This window comes from Marmota marmota, unplaced genomic scaffold (assembly GCF_001458135.2).
Source record: "Marmota marmota marmota unplaced genomic scaffold, marMar, whole genome shotgun sequence".
NCBI classification, from domain to species: Eukaryota; Metazoa; Chordata; class Mammalia; order Rodentia; family Sciuridae; genus Marmota; species Marmota marmota.
Genome location: NW_026000026.1, coordinates 22,462,248 through 22,481,797, shown reverse-complemented (window position 1 = coordinate 22,481,797; position 19,550 = coordinate 22,462,248). Strand labels below are relative to the sequence as shown.

The window sequence follows — 19,550 nt, the reverse complement described above, 5'->3', positions numbered from 1 at the left end:
ATTGCTCACCTAGCACATGTGAGGCCCTGGGTTCCATCCTCAGCACCACATAAAAATAAATAAATAAAATAAAGGCATTGTGTCCAACTATACCTAAAAAATAAATATTAAAAAAAAAACAAAAGAAGAAGAAAATGACATTTGAGCTGAGACTTGAAGGTTAAAAAGAAGCTAGCCAAACCAGGCGCAGTGATGCACACCTGTCATCCCAGAGGCTCAGGTAGGAGGATTACGAGTTCAAAGCATTCACCCATTGAGCTACATCTCAGAATAAAATTCTCTCTACATCTCTAGATACAGTTCTCCATTGAGTCAAGTGGAAAAAGAGAATGAAGAGAGAGAGAGTGTGTGTACATGTGTGTGTGCGTGTGCATGTGTGTGTGTGTGTGTATGTGTGTAGGAGATAGAGGTATCAAGTGAAGTAGGGGGATAGTCAGGAGGCTGTTGGTATGGTCTGGGTGATGAACCACTACCAACTTGGGGCCCCTGACTCAGAAACCTGGGTGACCCTGTGCACAGTATGAAGTAGGAGAGCAAATAGGAGGCAAGGAGTTGAGGTGGGAAAGACATGGATTGCTGGAATGACATGGATCTGCCTTAGCTTTTGTCAACCCAATAGAAAAAAACAAAATGTCCGTATGTATCCAATGCAGGTTTCAGGACAAAGGCTCAAGTATACGTCACACTCCCTGATGTCTTCTCCCTCTGCAGGAGACCACTGGGATGCTGCAGTCCCAGCTCCGCGAGGCTCAGTCGGAGCTGAAGGAGGCAGCACAGCAGCACAGAGATGACCTTGCTGCCCTCCAGGAGGAGGGTAGCACCCTGCTGCAGGACAAACTAGACCTACAGAAGCAGGTCCCTGCTCTTCTCCATCCTGCTGCCTGAGCTCAGGAGCACAGGGATAGGTCACAGTACCAAGTGGATAGTTGAAGGGTGTTCAGAGCTAAGCATGTGTCTCTTGGTGCCCTGGAGTAGTACAAGTGGCCTTCCATATCCATGGGTTCCACATGTTTGGGAAAAAATTGCATCTGTATCACATGTGTACAGAGCTCTTTCTCTAAACAGAGTATAACAACTATTTACATTGTATTAGGATGATAAGTCATCTAAAGATGATTTAAATGTTATGAGAGGGTGTGCCTAGGTTATATTCAAAACATGGTGCAATTTATATAAGGGACTTGAACATCTGCAAATTTTGGTGTCTATTAATTCTAGGATTCGAGTAACCACTGTAACTCTTTCTTTGAAGTGATCTAAACGAAGCTAGGTTTTTCTCAGGCTGTCCCAGTTCTGATTGTTCTTCCCATTCTCATCCTGAATCCAATGTTGTTATATATCAGGTTGCTTTTCTTTCTTTCTTTTCTTTTTTTTTTTTTTTGTTCAACTCTATGTATTTTTTTATTTTTTATTTTTAAATATATTTATTGTAGAGACTTTCAAAAGATGAGTTACACACAAAAATATCTATAGTTACATTATTATATCTTAATTTTTTTAGAATTCTTTTCTTTTTTATTCTAATTTGCTATATATGACAGCAGAATGCATTTCAATTCATATTACACATATAGAGCACAATTTTTCATGTCTCTAGTTGTACACAGTAGAGTGAACACCATTCGTGTCTTTAAACATGTACTTATGGTGATGATCTCCATCTCATTCTACCATCTTTTTTATCCCCATGCCCCCTCCCTTCCCCTCCCACCCCATTGCCCTCTAGAGTTCATCTAATCCTCCCATGCTCCCCCTCCCAACCCCACTATGAATCAGTCTCTTTATATCAGAGAAAACATTTGGCATTTGGTTTTTGGGGGATTGGCTAACTTCACTTAGCATTATATTCTCCAACTCCATCCATTTACCTGCAAATGCCATGATTTTATTCTGTTTTATTGCTGAGTAATATTCCATTGTGTGTATATATACCACTTTTTTTTTATCCATTCATCTATTGAGGGGCATCTAGGTTGGTACCACAGTTTAGCTATTGTGAATTGTGCTGCTATAAACATTGATGTGGCTGTGTCCCTGTAGTATGCTGTTTTTAAAGTCCTTTGGGTATGGACCGAGGAGAGGGATAGCTGAGTCAAATGGTGATTCCATTCCCAGCTTTCCAAGGAATCTCCATACTGTTTTCCATAATTGGCTGTACTAATTTGCAGTCTCACCAGCAATGTATGAATGTGTCTTTTTACCCACCTCCTCACCAACACTTATTGTTGTGTTCTTTTTTTTTTTAATTTTTAGGTGTAGATGGACATAATACCTTTATTTTATTTGTTTTTATGTGGTGCTGAGGATTAAACCCAGGGCCTCACACGTACTAGGCAAGCGCTCTACTGCTGAGCCATAACCCCAGCCCTTTGTGTTCTTAATAGCTGCCATTTTGACTGGAGCGAGATGAAATCTTAGAGTAGTTTTGATTTGCATTTTGATTTGCTAGAACTGTGTAACATTTTTTCATATATTCGTTGATTGATTGTATATCATCTTCTGAGAGGTGTTTGTTCAGTTTCTTGTCCCATTTATTGATTTGGCTATTTGGTTTTTTTGGTGTTTAGCTTTTTGAGTTCTTTATTACCCTAGAGATTAATGCTCTATCTGATGTGCGAGTGTTAAAAATTCACTCCCAAGCTGTAGGCTCTTTACTCACCTGATTGTTTCTTTTGCTGAGAAGAACCTTTTTAGTTTGAATCCATCCCGTTTTGGGGTTACTTTTCTTATTCAGTCTGATTTTTCTTATCAGAATCCTATATCAGATGATGTTCTGATCTTTTTTGTTTGTTTATTTAAAAAAAATGTAATCACTACACACTTTCCCATAATTTTGCTTTTGCTCTTTAGCCAAGATTTTATTTATATCTGCCTGTGTGCAGCATTTGTGAGCCTGGGAGACAGATGGCCCGGTCTGAATGATCCTGGGAAAGGGGGTGGCTAAGAATAGTTTAGGAATTGGTGGGAAGAACCTCCAGAGCTTTAGAGATGAGCCACTGAGTGTGGTTCTTGCAGGACCCTAAAGCTCTACTAGAAGCATCCTCCCATTGTTCCCCTGCCCTGTCATCTGGTCCACATCCCCTTAATCTTTCAGGTGGAGGACTTGAGGTCTCAGCTGGTGGCCCAGGATGACTCCCACAGACTAGAGGAGCAGGAGGTTCAGGAGAAGCTGAGAGAGGCCCAGGAGAGTAGCCGAATTCAGAAGGAACTGGAGAGGGAGAAAGCCAGGTAGGCTAGACAGCCATGGAGGTGTTTTTGCTTTTCTGGCTGACAGTTCTGACAGTTCTTTGCACAGGTCACCTCATCTTCATGTCTCCAGTTCTGGAGGATACAGGTACATGTGGAGAGGACATGATCTCTGTCTTCAAAGCTTACACTTAATTAATTTAGTAAATAGCATCCATTATGCATCAGATACTTTCAGAGTGGGGGATATAGTAATAAACAAGACATTGTGGCCCCTGACCCAACAGAATTTATAGTTTTATGGGGAAGACTTTAATCAAATAATTCTCCAAACACAATGACATATAGTGTAGAGGAAAGAAATACAGTGTTGAAATGGAAGTGAGAGAGGGGAGACCCACTGTAGAAAGTTGTTAGTGAAGGCAACAGTGTCTCATGACACTATTTAAATCAAGCACTGAAGGATGAAATGGAGCTATCTGTGCCAAAGGATAAAGGAAAGTTCTATACAGTAGGAATAGAAATTATGCTCAGAGACCCTGAGCAGATGAAAACTTAAAATGTTTGGTGAAACTCAGAGTATGGTGTAACAAGCATAGTGAACAAGGAGAGCTGGATAAGTCCTTATCATTCAGGAAGCTGTAGGCCATGGCAAGAAATTTGTAGATTATATCTAGTAGGAAACCACTGGAAGATTTCAAGCAGGGAAGTTGACATAATTCAGCTTATGAGGTATTACAAGAGACAGTTAATGGCATGAAACAGCAGGCGACAGAATGGAGAGCAGCATACATTCTCAGTGCTGCAGGAATTTGAGAAAGGACAGATCTTTTGGTGATGACAGTGTCAGGTAGAAGACAAGTCAGGAGGCTGGTATAGGTGTCCAGATGAGAGATACTGGATGCTGAGCTGAGGCAGGTAGAGGAGAAGGGAAGGGAGGAAGGGGTTTAAGGGATGTAGAGTTAGAATCAATTATATATAGTCACAGATTGGATGTGGGCAGGATGAAAGGAGAGTTCTGCTGTGGTCGTAGTTTCTATGTTGGGACACTGAGGATGAAGGTACCATTTCTGAGCTAGGAAACATGGTAGGAGATGAGTGGGGAGTTGAAGTTACACGGGATGAAGATTAGTCATGTTGAATTTAAAGTACATGCATAGGTACGTGTAGAATGTAGCATAGAATAACCTATGAAGTTGAAATGAGGTGTCATGCATGAAGTGACACTTAGTAGGTGCTCAGTAAATGGTAGCATGTATTGTGACACTATACTCATTATCATTAGTATTTCTATTTTAATTATTTATGCTATGTTTAGAATAGTACGGTAAGAAGGTAGTTTCTTCTCCTTGAGAGTGTGACAGCCCTGTGACCCTTTTCTTCTTAGCCTGACTCTGTCACTGGTGGAAAAGGAACAAAAACTCCTTGTTTTACAAGAAGCTGACTCTGTTCGACAGCAAGAGCTGAACTCCCTGCACCGTGACATGCAAGAGGCTCAAGAAAGGCAAAAGGAACTCAGTGCTCAGGTACTCCCCACTGTGGTTATAACCCTGCTTCCTGGGGGAGGCCTGTTCCTGAAGTGTTGGGATGAGTGCTCACAGTCCTCTTACACAGGGGTCAGACTGGATCCTCAGTAGCCCTGGCAGGAGGGGAAAGCCAGGAATGGGCAGGGTGGAGGCTTGGGAACCTGACCAATGAGAATGGCCTCTGCGGGGAACCTGACAGCCTGGATCATAGTGACCAGAGGGGCAGAGCCCAGGTGGGCCTGGTGGACACACAGCCACTTCCAAGTATGCTTGGTCTGGGTGGCAAGACACAGCAGAGGGAACTGAGCGGCAAGAAACACTCCAGGTCAGGTAGCAGCAGCAGGACCTCCCAGGACTAGATCTGCTCACAGCGGGACCCATGACCTGGGTTGAGGAGAGAGGACTGGGAGAAGAAGAGTGGGAGTAAGAGCTAGCTAGACAGGTCTGCCTGTTAGTCCTGAGTCTGACTGCTGGCTCTGTTGCTTCCTGGTTGTGTGAGCATCAGTCCCTTCATCCATAAACAGGGATGGTAATTCTGAGCCGTGATGGAAATACATAAAGCGTCAGGAACACAGTGAGCATGCAGTAAATGGTAGCCGTTGTTATGAGTGGTCTTAGGCTAGTTGTCAGGATCTCAGGGAAGATATCATAGGGAGCTGGCACATCAGCCTGGGAAACCAAGGCCAGAGCCCATTAGTATAGATTGGGCCTATGTGTCAGGAGTTGTTAGCCTCTAAGTGTCAGACCTAGGCACTCACTTCAGAGCCCTCCCTACCTGCTTTAGAGCTGAGCCAGCTGAAATCCTCTGTCCTGATCCAGATTTACAAGGGATTGAGCAGGGTCAGGCTTAGAAGGTCTGAGGAGAGAGTATCCACCCCCTGCTCATAGTGAATGGCTTCCTCCCTGGCAGGTGGAATTACTGAGGCAGGAGGTGAAGGAAAAGGAGGCTGATTTTGTGGCTCAGGAAGCACAACTGCTGGAGGAGCTGGAGGCCTCTCGGATCACAGAGCAACAGCTGCGAGCTTCCTTGTGGGCCCAAGAAGCCAAGGCTGACAAACTTCAGCTGCAACTGCGTAACACAGAAAGCCAATTGGAGGTGCTGGCTGCTGAGCAGCAGCCTGGGAACCATGCCCAGGCCCAGCTGGCCAGCCTCTACTCTGTTCTGCAGAAGGCTTTGGGGTCTCTATGTGAGAACAGGCCAGAGCTGAAGGGCGGGGGAGACTCTGCTCCCACCCTGTGGGGCCCAGAGCCAGGTGAGCTCTTAGTCCTTACCGCAGAAGCCAGGCCTAGCTCCCTGGGGAGAAAGGAGGGGAACGCAGTTCCTCGGGCAATATTACATCAAAGTTAAGATCACCACTCTAGAATTCACTCTATGTGAGTTTGAACTCCAGCTCTACCATTTTGCTAACTATGTGTTGTTGCGCAAGTCCCTAACTTCTGACTTTAAAGTGAGGATATTAAAAGCACCTACCTCAGGATTTTTCTAAGGAGTTAATATGGTTACAGGTGTAAATAGCCCACAGGGTGCATAACAAATGACAGCTAACTACCTGGTACCCACCTTGGTGCCTAGTGCTTAGAAAAGCAGAAAGTTATGTGATGAATCAACTACCAATACCAAGGGGGGGCTTCTTTGATGAGAGGAGGGACTAGCAGGAAGGCCAAGGCCACATCTGGGAAGGAAGACTATTTGTTTTCATGACAGCAGCCAGGTAAGGAGATTTTCTTCCATTTCTTCAGGCCAAAATGGAGCCAGGAGCCTTTTTAAGAGAGGGTCCCTCCTGACTGCTCTTTCGGCTGAGGCTGTAGAATCTGCTCTCCACAAGCTTCACCAAGACCTGTGGAAGACTCAGCAGGCCCGGGTGTGTATTCTCTGCCCTCCTTCCTTGAGGGTCACTTCCCTGAGAAGACTGAGGCAAAGACTCAAGTAGCTGTTTGGCTTGTTTTATTCCTGAGGTCAAGTTGGAATGAGCTCCTCCCTATCACTTGCCTCCTGGTGACTAAAGCATTTAGGTTTCCTGGGCCTTGTTTTCACTTGCAAAGGAGGACCGCTAATGTCTGCCCCAGGGGTTGTTGTGAAGATTAAAGGAGTGGGGGTGTAAAGGAGCCCTGTAAACTATAAAACTATATGTGTACGCTTTGGTTCACATCATTTTCCTCTCAGCCAAGAATTTATTCTTAGACCAAGCCCTCCAAGAGAAACTCGTTGAGGAAGGGACCACCAAGATTTGAGGTTGCCTTTTATAGGCGCATCCATGCAAATTGCTGGCCACTTACATGCCAGCCACTCTGAGCTGGGATTATCAAAAAGAGAAAGACCTGACCTCTGCCCTCAAGAAGTCTCATGACACAGTGAGGGACCAAACTGCATTCTGATAGCAAACAGAACTGACAGAAGTAATTGAATCAGTAATAGACACAGATGATGGACTGGTGGAACTATTTGGAAGGGGCAGTCCATTCTGGTTCACAAAGGATCCAAGGAAGGAAGAGGTTGCCCTTAGGTAACACTTTGAAGTAAGTATTTGGGAGGGTAGAGGTGTTCCCTGGAATAGGGCCTTGAGCAATTATTTCAAAAGATATTAGATGGAGGCAAGTTGGAGTAGAGCCCATCATCACTTCAGGGAGCAAAATGCACATGTGAGTTCTGTGGAAGCTATTTGAGAATAGGGCCTTGATGGCAGGCCACCCCAGAGAGGAAGTGAGAATAGAATTTGAGCCCTGGCTGGGACAGCTTTGTGGCAAACAAGGACTCAAGTTCAGCCCTGCCTTCCTTTCCCAGGATGACCTGAGAGATCAGGCCCAGAAGCTGACACAGAGTCTAATTGATGTTGAGGTGGAGAAGAGCCAGATCCACTCCAAGTTTCAGGACCTTCAGAGACAGCTCTCCCAGAGCCAGGAAGGTGAGCTGTGTCGGTGGGCAGATTGGCAGAGAGGACAGGTGGAAAGACCAAAAGTGGCAGGAACAGCCTAGCAGCCACTCTTTCTATTATTTACCCACACCTGGGAGATTATATCTAAGGTACAACCAAAGGGGCAGTGAGCCCCTTGAACTATTTGTATGCTTTGCTTGGCCTTTGAGGGCCATCCTGGAAGAAGGGATCAGGAAGAACAGAGTTGGGAAACTGACAGAAGGAGCTGGCAGGATTTCCATTTTTCTGTCTCTGCAAGAGTTCTTAAAAACAAAAAAGCTGGAAATCCAGGGCCAGGGTATGAGAATATGATAAAATCCTGTTTCTTTTGTTATTTATTCATGTTACTTATTTGTTTCATTGCCAACAATGTCCTCAAAATTAGACTTTAGGGCAGAAGGATAAGGACTTATTTGGGAGAAAACAAGGAGAGGAAATCTCGGGGAAACATCTGTACCACAGCTAAGGGTTGGAAAGGGTGATGACCGCTTAGAGAGGAGAGAGAAGGCTCTTGAGGCTCAAGGTTCTTCTGTAGAAAAGGAAACTTCGATGATGGGTTTTGCCTTTTTGAGGCCATTTGAGGGCTCTTAGAGATCCACACAAATAGAGCTGGGTTCCAGGACACCCTGCAGAAGTGAGGGGCAGCCAGCAGAGCCACCTAGGTCCCTAGGAGCTTCTACAAAATCATGTGATTGGGGTGTGGAAGGAACCTCTGATGTTGCTAGCTCAACCCTCCCTGGAATCCAGGCCTAAGGATCTCTGTGATCAGGATAAAGATGTGTTGGGATAATTGACAGGCAATGCTAGGACTGGCAGCAGACACAGACAGAAGTCTGGGAGCCTCAGGGAGCCTAGATAGATGGGAGCAGCTGGCAGATGGGTGATGTCTTAGGATGCTGAATGTAATTCTCTCCTGGCCTTCTTCCCCTTTGATTATGTTCCCCATTCTCCATCTGCCTCTATACTCCTGTGGTCTCCCACCCCAACCATGGACCTAATTTCAGTATCTCTGCTTTTCCCAAAGAGAAATTCAAGTGGGAAGGAAAACACAGCACCCTAGAATCTGAGCTGAGGGAGCTGCATGAAACTGTGGCATCCTTACAGAGTCGCCTCCGGCAAGCAGAGCTACAGAGAATGGAAGCCCAGGTAAAGTGGTACTGATTGGGCCACTGAGTGGTACTCAGGGCCCACAGCTGTAGCTGTCGCTCTCCTTTGCCTATGGTAATGTGCCCAGCTTCCTTTTAGCAAGTCTCTCAGTTCCTCTGGTTGTCCCCAAGTCCCTGGAGGCCATTGTTAAGGTCATAATGAATCCTCCTCTAATTACCTTCTCTGAGTTTAGGTTGAGATTTTTGTCCCTTTCCTTGAAGGACCAGGGTCTGGGATGACTCTGCACCATGCAGAGTCCTGGTAGATGGTAGGGATTCCTTTTATAGGATCAGCTTAAGTGTTCATTTTTCCCAAGTCTTTGTCATTGCTAATGCCACAAAATAAGGAAGGGAAAGTCCAGTGCCTAAAGTGGTTTTGCCTCTTGTTTTCCAGAGTGAGCGAGAGTTACTTCAGGCAGCCAAAGAGAACTTAACAACCCAGGTTGAACATCTGCAAGCATGTGTCACAGAAGCCAGGGCTCAGGCAAGTGCTGCTGGGGTCCTAGAAGAAGACCTAAGAACGGCTCGCTCTGCACTGAAACTGAAAAACGAAGAGGTGGAGAGTGAGCGGGAGAGAGCCCAGGCTCTACAAGAGCAGGGCGAGCTGAAGTTGGCCCAAGGGAAGGCTTTGCAGGAGAATTTGGCTCTGCTGGCCCAGACTCTATCTGAAAGAGAAGGAGAGGTAGAGACTTTGCAGGGAGAAATCCAGGAACTGGAGAAGCAGCGGGAAATGCAGAAGGCAGCTCTAGAACTGCTGTCTCTGGACCTGAAGAAGAGGAACCAAGAGGTGGATCTGCAACAAGAACAGATTCAGGAGCTGGAGAAGTGTAGGTCTGTCTTAGAGCACCTGCCCATGGCTGTCCAGGAGCGAGAACAGAAGCTGACTGTGCAGAGGGAGCAAATCAAAGAGCTCGAGAAGGATCGGGAGACTCAGAGGAACATTTTGGAGCATCAACTTCTGGAACTTGAGAAGAAAGCCCAAGTGATTGAGTCCCAGAGAGGACAGATTCAGGATCTGAAAAAGCAGTTGATGACTCTGGAATGCCTGGCTCTGGAGCTAGAGGAAAGTCATCACAAAGTGGAGGGCCAGCAGAAGGTGATTGAGGAACTGGAGGGCCAGAGAGAAACACAGAGGGTGGCTCTGACCCACCTGACTCTGGACCTGGAAGAAAGAAGTCAGGAGCTGCAGGCACAAAGCAGTCAGATACAGGAGCTGGAGAGCCACAGCACCTTTCTGGCAAGAGAGCTACAGGAAAGGGATGAGGAAGTGAAGTCCCAGCACCAACAAATAGAAGAGCTGCAGAGGCAGAAAGACCAACTCACTCAGGACCTTGAGAAAAGGGACCAGGAGCTGATGTTGCAGAAGGAGAGAATTCAGGTTCTGGAAGACCAGAGGATGCTGCAGACCAAGATCCTAGAGGAGGACCTGGAACAGATCAAGCTGTCCTTGAGAGAGCGTGGCCAGGAGCTGGCCTCCCAGAGGCAGCTGATGCAGGAGCGGGCAGAGGAGGGGAAGAGCCCTAGTAAAGCACAGCGTGGGAGCCTGGAGCACATGAAGCTGATCCTGCGTGATAAGGAGAAGGAGGTGGAATGCCAGCTGGAGCATATCCAGGAACTTCAGGAGCATAAGGACCAGCTGGAGCAGCAGCTCCAGGGCCTGCACAGGAAGGTGGGTGACACCAGCCTGCTCCTGACCCAGCAAGAGCAGGAGATAGTAATCCTGCAGCAGCACCTTCAGGAAACCAAGGAACAAGGGGAGCTGAAAGAGCAGGCACTTCAGGGTCAGCTGGAAGAGGTCCAAAGAGCCCTGGCCCAAAGGGACCAAGATCTCGAGGCCCTGCGGCAAGATCAGCGGCAGGCCCTGGCCCGGGAGGAGGAGAAGGCAAGTGCCCTCCAGGCTGCTCTGGAGCAGGCCCATGTGACGCTGAAGGAGTGCCAAGGAGAGCTGGAGGAGCACAGGGAGCAGGTGAGAAGGCTCCAGGAAGAGCTGGCAGTGGAGGGACGGCAGGTTCAGGCACTGGAGGAGGTTTTAGGAGACCTGAGGGCCGAGTCTCTGGAGCAGGAGAAGGCTCTGCTGGCCCTTCAGCAACAATGTGCTGAGCAGGCACAGGAGCACGAGGCAGAGGCCAGAGCTCTGCAGGACAGTTGGCTGCAGGCAGAGGCCACACTCAAGGAGCGAGACCAGGAGCTGGAGGCTCTGCTGGCAGAAAGCCAGTCTTCTAGGGATCAGGAAACCGCTGCACTGGGCCAGGCAGAGGCTCTGCAGGAGGCCCTGAGCAAGGCCCAGGCTGCCCTGAAGGAAAAAGAACAGCATCTCCTTGAGCAGGCAGAATTGAGCCGTGGTCTGGAGGCCAGCACTGTCACCTTGCAAGCTGCACTCGGCACCTGTCAGACACATGCCCAGCAGCTGGAAAAGGCCCTGAGGATGCGAGAAGGTGAGATTCAAGACCAGGATCTTCGACACCAGGAGGATGTGAAGCAACTTCAGCAGGCACTTGCCCAAAGGGATGAAGAGCTCAGGCAGCAGAAGGAACAGGGGCAGCTGTTGGAGAAGTCTTTGGCACAAAGCAATCGAGAGAATAGGATCCAAGAGAAGCAGAGTCTTGGGCAAGAAGAAGAGATGTGGAGCCTGCGTGAGAATCTAAAGGAACTAAAGCTGATTCTAGCCCAAAAGGAAGAAGAGATTCAGGAACTGAGAGAAGCCCAGCAAAGGATGAATCTGGAGGCCTCTCCCCACCTCCACAAAGCCTCCTCAGTGGAAGAGCCATCTCCAAAATTGAATTCTTTAGCACCTGTGCTGCAGCAGGACTTGGAGCGACTGCAGATGGTCCTGAGGCAGACAGAGGCCAGGGAGATTGAGTGGAGGGAGAAGGCCCGGGACTTGGCGATGTCCCTGGCCCAGAGCAAGGCCAGTGTCAACAGTCTGCAGGAGGTAGCCATGTTTCTACAAGCCTCTGTCCTGGAGCAGGAATCACAACAGCAGAGATTGCAGGTAAGTGCCTCAGGGGAAGCGAGGGTCAGAGACAGAACCCGTCTATCTGAGCTCGAGGGCTGCTTGCCACCCTGGGCCTTGTGGCACTCAGAAAGTATAAGAAGCTGAGATCATGAGTACCTCAACATGAGCTAGTCTGTGAGACACACAGTCTCTGCTTTTGGAGCGGGACTAGTAAATAAAGAGCTGTGCTGCAGTGTGCTTCGTGCCTAATGAGGGCACTCTTGTTCCAGGCAGGCTGGAGGGTTGCCCAACCTTTCCTTCAAGTATGTCCCAAAAGGCTTCCTGCTAAAAGTGGATGAGATCTGCAGCTGGGGTTATGGCTCAGTGTGGAGCGCTTGCCTGGCATGTGTGAGGCACTGGGTTCGATTCTCGGTGCCGCATCTAAATAAATAAATAAAAATGAAAGTCCTCAACAACTAAAAAAAAATATCTGAAGGGACCAGTCAGGAGCTAGCCAAGCACTGGTGGGGGCAGGGGCTTTCTAAGGAAGAGGAAAAAGGAGAAAGAACACGGAGGTGTAGGAGGTTCAGGTTGTCTGGAAGTTAGAGGGGCTGTTGGCAAGAGAAGAGAGGACAGCAGAGACCACAGCATTCAGGTCTTAGAAGTATAGACCTGTAAGCAAGACGCTAAGGACCTGGGTTAGTAGTGGGAAGCACCTGAAGAGCAGGAAAATGACACCATCAGAGATACAGTTCAGGACAATCTCTCAGGCTGCCGTGTGCAGTAACAGCAGATCTGGGGAGACCAGCTAGGAGATTAGTAGAGGTCCAGGGGAGTGGTGGACACCTAAGATGGTGTGAGTGGAAACAGGTACTCACAGGTGTTCTGCAATTGACTGACCAAGAGGTGGGAGGAGTAAGAAAGGACAGAAAAAAAAGTCAAAGGCAACACTAGGGTTTCTTCCCACTAAGATGAAGAAAAGCAGGTATGAGGAAAAGGAGTGGAACGAGGAGGACCTATGGGATATGCAAGGGGAGCTGTCCAGAGGGCGGCTCAGTGAAGTGGTCTGAAGTTGAGACTGAGACTGGGTTAGGGATGGAGAATTTGGAGTCATCAGCAGTTAGGAACAAGTGGGCTCTGGTAGGTATAATGTTAAGTGACAAAGGAAGTGGGTTTCAAATAGGATTTGTGGGGCATAACACTTAACCTCAGGTTTAAATGTCATGCTTTAAGTCATCTTTATACCCCTAACACTGAGCACAAAACCTGCACAGAGTGAACAATTTTTCAGGAAAGCTAGGTTGACAGCTGACTACAGAGGAACATTGTTGCTTTTGTCAAGAGAAATTCAGTCCATTTTTTCATGGAAATTGACTCTACATCCTCATTCCTTAACTAATCCCCATAGGATCTCCCTTACTCATCTCAAACACACAGTCCCACAAGAACTTGCCTTCTGGGAACTCACAAAATTGTAAAAGGGCAATATATAGGGAATTATATTTATGAACTTTGGAGTCAAGTTCCTGCAATATAGGTGAAATACTGCTCAAATTCATTGACTGTGTGGCCCTGGGTAAGTGTCTTCACTTCCCTGACTCTGGGATTTCTTATTAACAAGATAGGGAATTTTAAAAAAATAAATAAATAAGGAATGATAGTATGGAGTAAGACGATACCTACCGAGTGCTTGGGAAGAAAAAACTCAGTAAAACTTCTTTCCTATTTGCAGGTCCATTCTCACAGGCCCAGTACATAACTGGACCTGAGGGTACTTGCTAGACATGCTCTTGGGATACTGAGTATTATTCACTTAGTGCATTACTTAGGTCAAGGTACTTTTATCTATCCCCCTTCTAAACACTCAAAAGACATTTTTAGATATAACACTTCATTGGAATAGTGCCATCTCCCTCCCTCTTCCTTCCTTCCTTTTTTTTTTTAAATTATATTTTTTTAGTTGTAGATGGATGGACTACTTTTATCTATTTATTTTTATGTGGTGCTGAGGATCAAACCCAGTTCCTCACACGTGCTCGGCAAGTGCTCTACCACTGAGCCACAACCCCAGCCCCCTTCCTTCCTTTTATACTGAGGTTTGAACCCAAGGATGCTCTACCACTGAGCTACACCCCGGCCCTTTTTATTTGGAAGCAAGATCTTGCCAAGTTGCTGAAGCTGGCCTAGAACTTGGCAGTTATCTTGCCTCAGCCTCCTAAGTCATTGGGATTACACATCACCATGCCCAGCAATAGTGCACTATTTCTCTTTCACTACCCTGAAAAGGTGGAACTTTTAGCTCTTTTTAGAGTTGAGAAATGGTAGTTAGGTTAACTTGTCCAAAGTCATACGACTGGTAACTGGCCAAGGGGGGTTAGATCTGACAGTCTGACTCTTAGAGCTGAGGTTATTGACATCAGGGTCAGCTCTTCCTCTCTGACTTACAGCCTGTGCCACCACGCATGTATGCTCATTCCCTTTTGTGAATCTTTTTTCTTGACTGTTTTTTATGAAACACCAGGTGCTGAGAAACTATCTAGTATTAGGATTCCAGTTTCCCCATTCATCCAAAGGGATTTAACCTCAAGGGTATGATCCTTGTTTTATAGAGCATATAGTCATTTTATATATGAGGAATTTGGGCTTGGAATGATCTCAAATCTTGACCTGAGTCATACAACCAATAAGTGGTGACATCACATCCAGCTCTGTATGACTCCAGGAGTCCTTGCTGTTTCTAGAACACATCAGTGCCCCAAGTTGTTGCTTGGCTTCATGGGAGACCTGAAATAAGATGGCAGCTCTGGTCCTAGCTCACGTGCAGCCTCTCCAGGAATCCTTGGGAAGATGCTTCTTCGCTCTGTTTCTTCATCTGGAAAATGAGGGGTCTAGACTAGAATCACTCAGAGGCTCCAGGAAAACTAAAACTATACCCTGGTGAAGAAGTCAAATGGGTTTTATGAAGATAGAGACTGTGGTGAGTCTGGATATGAGATAGGCGTGGTGTGATTTTTGTCTTATACCTCCATATCCCAGACAGAGCTGGACCTTACCAGACAGACTCTGGAGAAGGAGCGACTACACAGCCTACATTCAACCAGGAGAGTGGAGCAGGAGCCCAGAGCAGAGCAGAGCGAACAGCCCAGAGAGGTAAGCTGAGGGCTGGTGGGAACTAATGGTCAAAAGAGGGAGCTTCTGTCAGGCTTGTTCCTCTTCCTTACAAATTGGGTCCCTTTAAGCCCAGACCTGCTTAATTGGTACATTTGCTCTCAGTCTGTTCCCCCAACTATTTGTGGGACTGCCCAGGTGAGATTCACAAGCCTTCCCAACAGGCCTCAGGAATGGAGGCTGAACCTAATTCTGGAATGGAGCAGCAACAGTCGTGGAGACAAAGGCTTGAAAACCTTCAGCAAGCGGTGGCCCGACTGGAAATTGATCGGAGCAGGCTGCAGCGCCACAACGTCCAGCTGCGGACCACCTTGGAGCAGGTCAGGGACTTCTGCCGTCCTCAGCTCCTCCTCTGTGGTTGGGTACACATACATCTCTACTTCTCATGCAGCTCCCAAAGCAAGGGTTGGTAAACTACAGCCTGTGAGCCCAACCCAGCCTACCACCTGCTTCTGAAATAGTTTTATTGGGACACAGCCATGCATTGTCTGTGGCCTTGTCCACTACATCAGAGGAGCTGAATAGTTGTGACAGAACTAGAACGGCCCACAAAGCCTAAAATACTTGCCACAGAAAAAGTTTGCTGACCTTTGAGCCAAAGGCCTGAGAAGTAGCCTCCTCCTTCTGCCTCAGGAGCACTTCTTTGCACTCAGGGCTGCCCTAGCACATTCTTTTCCCAGCTCAGGAGTCTCACTGCCCATGGTTGCTGTCCGTTTACACTCATCAGGACATCAGGTCTCTGTGAGCATTGTCCCTTATGCTGCTGTGGGCCCCTGCACATACTCTAGCCCCAAGCCAAGACCTGGTCTGACATTCACATCTTGGCAGGTGGAGCGAGAACGGAGGAAGCTGAAAAGGGATTCCATGCGCACATCTCGGGCAGGGGCCCCAGAGATCAGTGACGCCGCCGCCTCATCACCCACACAGAAGGTGCACCTATTTTCTTCACCTGCACCCTCAGCCACCACAAACTTGGCCCTCTACATTGCATATCCCAGGCACCCTCAGGTGGGAAGGTGGCCACTCCAGCCAATTCAGAGAGCCCCTCCTGATGGGTTCTGCCGAACTTGGCACAGCTCAGGCTCTCCTTGCCTTAGAAGGAGGCCCAACACCAGTAGGTTGGGGGAGGCAAGTGTAGTGATCCTGCATTCTGAGGAGCCTCAGATATGCCTACTCCCAGACCAGTACCCCAGGCTCAGTGGGAGCAGGGCTATAGTCACACTGTCACAGGATGTTGTATGGTACTTCCCAACCCCCAATGTGCCTGGATGCTTGAACACAGCTCTCTTAGACCTCCTTGAAGTACAAGGTTAAGATCCATGGTATTTACTAGGAACAGAGTCACTTTTTTGGATAAGGTATTTGGAAAAGATTCTCCCTAAATTATCACTCTTTAGTTGAGGTATTGGAGCCTGGCAAGGAGGGACTGTTTCTGGTGAGCATCTCTAGCTCTCCCAGCTCTGGGCACTATGTCTGTCTCCTTTTCATCCTTAGTTCACAGCAAAGGTCTAGGCACAGAGCAGATGTTTGGCATGCTTCTATTAAATAAAAGTGCCAAGCCTTTCTAACATCAGGTCTCTGTGAACATTGTCCTTTATGCTGCTGTGGGCCTGCCTGGGCCTCTCCTTGCCCTGGGATATGGTACCCCATAGAGATCTAGGGTTAGGTTTAGGCACTTCTGGTCCACAGCCCTTGCTCATGTCCCAAGACTGTGATGAGGTAGCCAAAGAATACCTGTAGAAACCCCAGAGTGGGAAGGTCCATTCCAACCAGATTGGTGTGTCTTCCTTAGGATGGAAGAAGAGGACAGAGCAGTTCCTCAGATGCCAAGTATATAGCTGACCTGCAGAAAGAGGTATGTTCTAGAAGAATCCGTTTTGTAAGTCACACACTTAAATGACAAGGTATCAGTGTCTACTGTGTGCTTGGCCTTTTGAGTACCTCCAACAGGGAGAGGGGAAGTAGTTCCAGCCTTCAGAGAACTTCAGTCTCCCTGGGAGGCAAGAAGAGCCCTGCCCCAACTCCACCTGCCATGTGCTTAGGGTGGGAATAGAACAAAGAGCATGTTCCAGACCAATCTCCATTTTCATATTTGGAAAAAAAGAGGGAAAAAAAAGAGGCCTGAGGAGCAAAGATTCTAAAACAGAATAGTGTGTGGAAAACTAGGCTGGCCCCCTGTACCTTAGCTGCACCCTTACAGGCTGGACTATTGCCAGCACTCCAGGCAGAGGAACATTGTGCATAGGTCAAGCCAAGGGTCACTCTCTCTCAATGCCCAGGAGTAATAAGAAGTATGGAATTTTGATTTCTGGCCTGTATCAGAAATCAGTAGTTACTACTGGTAGGGCCTGACTCTGTAGCTAGACTCCAGCTGTTTCTTTGAATTCTGTTGAACTTATACAAAGCAATACTGAGACAGGGCCCTGGCAGAGTGAGATAAGAGGTACTTCTGGGTTGTAGTATTTAAGGGGGCACTCACTTTTGACCTGGAGCACTTCTTTAGATTTGCACCCTAGACCTCACCCTAGTCCTGTACCACCCTGAGATCCCTGTAGCTTCACCTCCTTGCTTGTCTCATTAGACCCATCTGAAAAAAATGAAAGGATTAGCCAGTGATTCTCAACCATGGCTGCACATTAGGATCACCTGGGGAGCTTTGAAAAATTACCAATGCCTGGCCCCACTCCAATCTAATTAAGTCAGAATATTTTTTAAAATATTCCAAAAAGCCTCAAGAGGCTTAGGCCGGAGGATTGCAAAATAAATAAATAAGAATTTTTAAAAATAAATAAAAAGGGCTGGGGGATGTAACTCAGTGGTAAAGTGCCCATGAGTTCAATCCCCAGTACCAAAAAAAGGAAAAGAAAACCTTCCAAAGGGACATGATGGGACATTCTGCAGTGTGAAAATGTTTTGTGTCTTTGGGATAGTGGTTACATGTACGTATGTCATTATCAGACTCATCAAATTATACATTTAAAGTCAGTAAAGCTGATTTAAATTCAGTAAAGCTGGTGAACAGTTTTGTTGTTTTGAAGCTCCCTATTTGCATCATTGGGGCAGTCAGGGTTGTGAATTAGTGGATTCTCTGAGTCCTTGTCCCAGACACCCTAAAGCCTGATTCTGAGGTTCATGTGTATAAATGAATGCTAGGCCAAGAGCCACAAGAGCACAGAGCAGACAAGATGGACAGCTGCAGGGCCCTCAACTGCTCTCCCTCTTGGTTTTCCTGCCCACCAGGTGGCTGTGCTACGAGCCCAGCTGGCTTTGGAACGGAAGCAGAGGCAGGACTACATCGCTCGCTCTGTGCAGACCAGCCGTGAGCTAGCAGGCCTACACCACAGCTTGTCCCACTCTCTTCTTGCTGTGGCACAGGCCCCTGAAGCTACTGTCCTAGAGGCTGAGACCCGCAAGCTGGATGAGTCCCTGACCCAAAGTCTGACATCTCCAGGGCCAGTCCTGCTATACCCCAGCCCCAGCACTACCCACACCACCCCCAGGTAGCAGCCACAGCTAGAGCAGGATACAGGCCAGCTTGATGGCATATGGACAGATGACCATAGTGGCTATAGGTTTGCCAAAGGAAAGGTCTTCTCTTGTTATCCAGCCTGGCTGTCCCAGATTACCTGGCATTCCCAGGAAGAAGACAGAGAACCACAAGGCTGCAGAGGGCCCCACCTTACGTGGGAATGAGGCAGATCACATTTGCCTGATAACTTAGACTCTCCCAAGGAGTGCCTTGTCCTGGCCAAGGAGCAGCTACTGGCTTACAGCCAGAAGAAACCAGAACAGCCCACACTAGGTCTTCAACAATGACGACAGTGTGTGGGTATTCTTGTCCATGTTGTGAGCATTCTGTGCATTAACTTCAGGGAGGTTTTGTTTCCCTATTGTCTGCAATTTATTTTCCCAACACATCACCTTCTCTCTTGCCTTTCCCTTCAACAATAAACCCAGGCTCTGCATTAGTCCTCTGCTGCTATCTCCACTTGTGTAACTGGGCAGCAGCTGCACATCAAGGGAATTTGGGAAGAATTTGCTAATTCCTGCAAGTAACATGAACTTCCTGCATGTCATGCTCTCTGATCAGGGTTATATACACAAAACAAAAGTCCCTGTCCACACAGAGCCTGGAGTTCAATTGATGAGAACAGACTAATACCTGAAACAAGTCAGAGGCAGCTCTATGTACTGACTAGAAGTACACGGGGACTGAGGGAGGGAGGCATGAACTGGCCCTTCAGGAAAGATCAGGAGATGGGTGCTGCTAAGTTCATCAGTGAGAAGACTGATCTGGCTATAGCAGAGGTTGGGGGCCAAGGTTGGAGGAGGGTAGATTATAGAGGGCTTCCACTTCCAACTCTTGGGCAATGAGGAACCACCAAATGTTTTTAATATAAAATAAGTTCTGGGTTTCAAAAACACTGGATTGATATGTGGCTACAGTCAGATTCTCTAGAGCTGAGAAGCTCCATCTGGCCTTGTTCCCCATGACACATGGTTATCTGCATGAATGGCTGTGAGGTGTACCTTCCTGGACATATCAACTGGAATTGACTCTGGTCCCCTTTTTCTAACTATGCATCAAGCCAGTTCAGAGGATGGACTATGGCAGAACTTGTCACATGGACTGAGCCTGATGGACACAGTCTAGACTAAACCCACCTCACAGGCACAA

General features: G+C 47.3%; 1 protein-coding gene across 7 annotated transcripts in view; it reads left to right on the top strand.

Annotated features, from left to right (window-relative positions):
* Positions 1-18,840, top strand: part of Cep250 (centrosomal protein 250) — a 36,817-nt gene extending 17,977 nt beyond the window's left edge. For 6 of the 7 annotated variants that reach the window (XM_048811063.1, XM_048811065.1, XM_048811062.1 and 3 more), the window contains 13 exons: positions 712-855; positions 3,095-3,228; positions 4,574-4,712; positions 5,623-5,965; positions 6,453-6,574; positions 7,495-7,615; positions 8,649-8,770; positions 9,164-11,761; positions 14,741-14,854; positions 15,037-15,192; positions 15,701-15,802; positions 16,665-16,727; positions 18,113-18,840. In XM_048811063.1, coding sequence (XP_048667020.1) covers positions 712-855; positions 3,095-3,228; positions 4,574-4,712; positions 5,623-5,965; positions 6,453-6,574; positions 7,495-7,615; positions 8,649-8,770; positions 9,164-11,761; positions 14,741-14,854; positions 15,037-15,192; positions 15,701-15,802; positions 16,665-16,727; positions 18,113-18,376 — 4,422 coding nt within the window. In that variant the 3' untranslated portion in view covers positions 18,377-18,840. The remainder of the gene's footprint in view (positions 1-711; positions 856-3,094; positions 3,229-4,573; positions 4,713-5,622; positions 5,966-6,452; positions 6,575-7,494; positions 7,616-8,648; positions 8,771-9,163; positions 11,762-14,740; positions 14,855-15,036; positions 15,193-15,700; positions 15,803-16,664; positions 16,728-18,112) is intronic. The other variant, XM_048811064.1, reaches the window with a different exon arrangement.
* Positions 18,841-19,550: the final 710 nt, after the last annotated feature.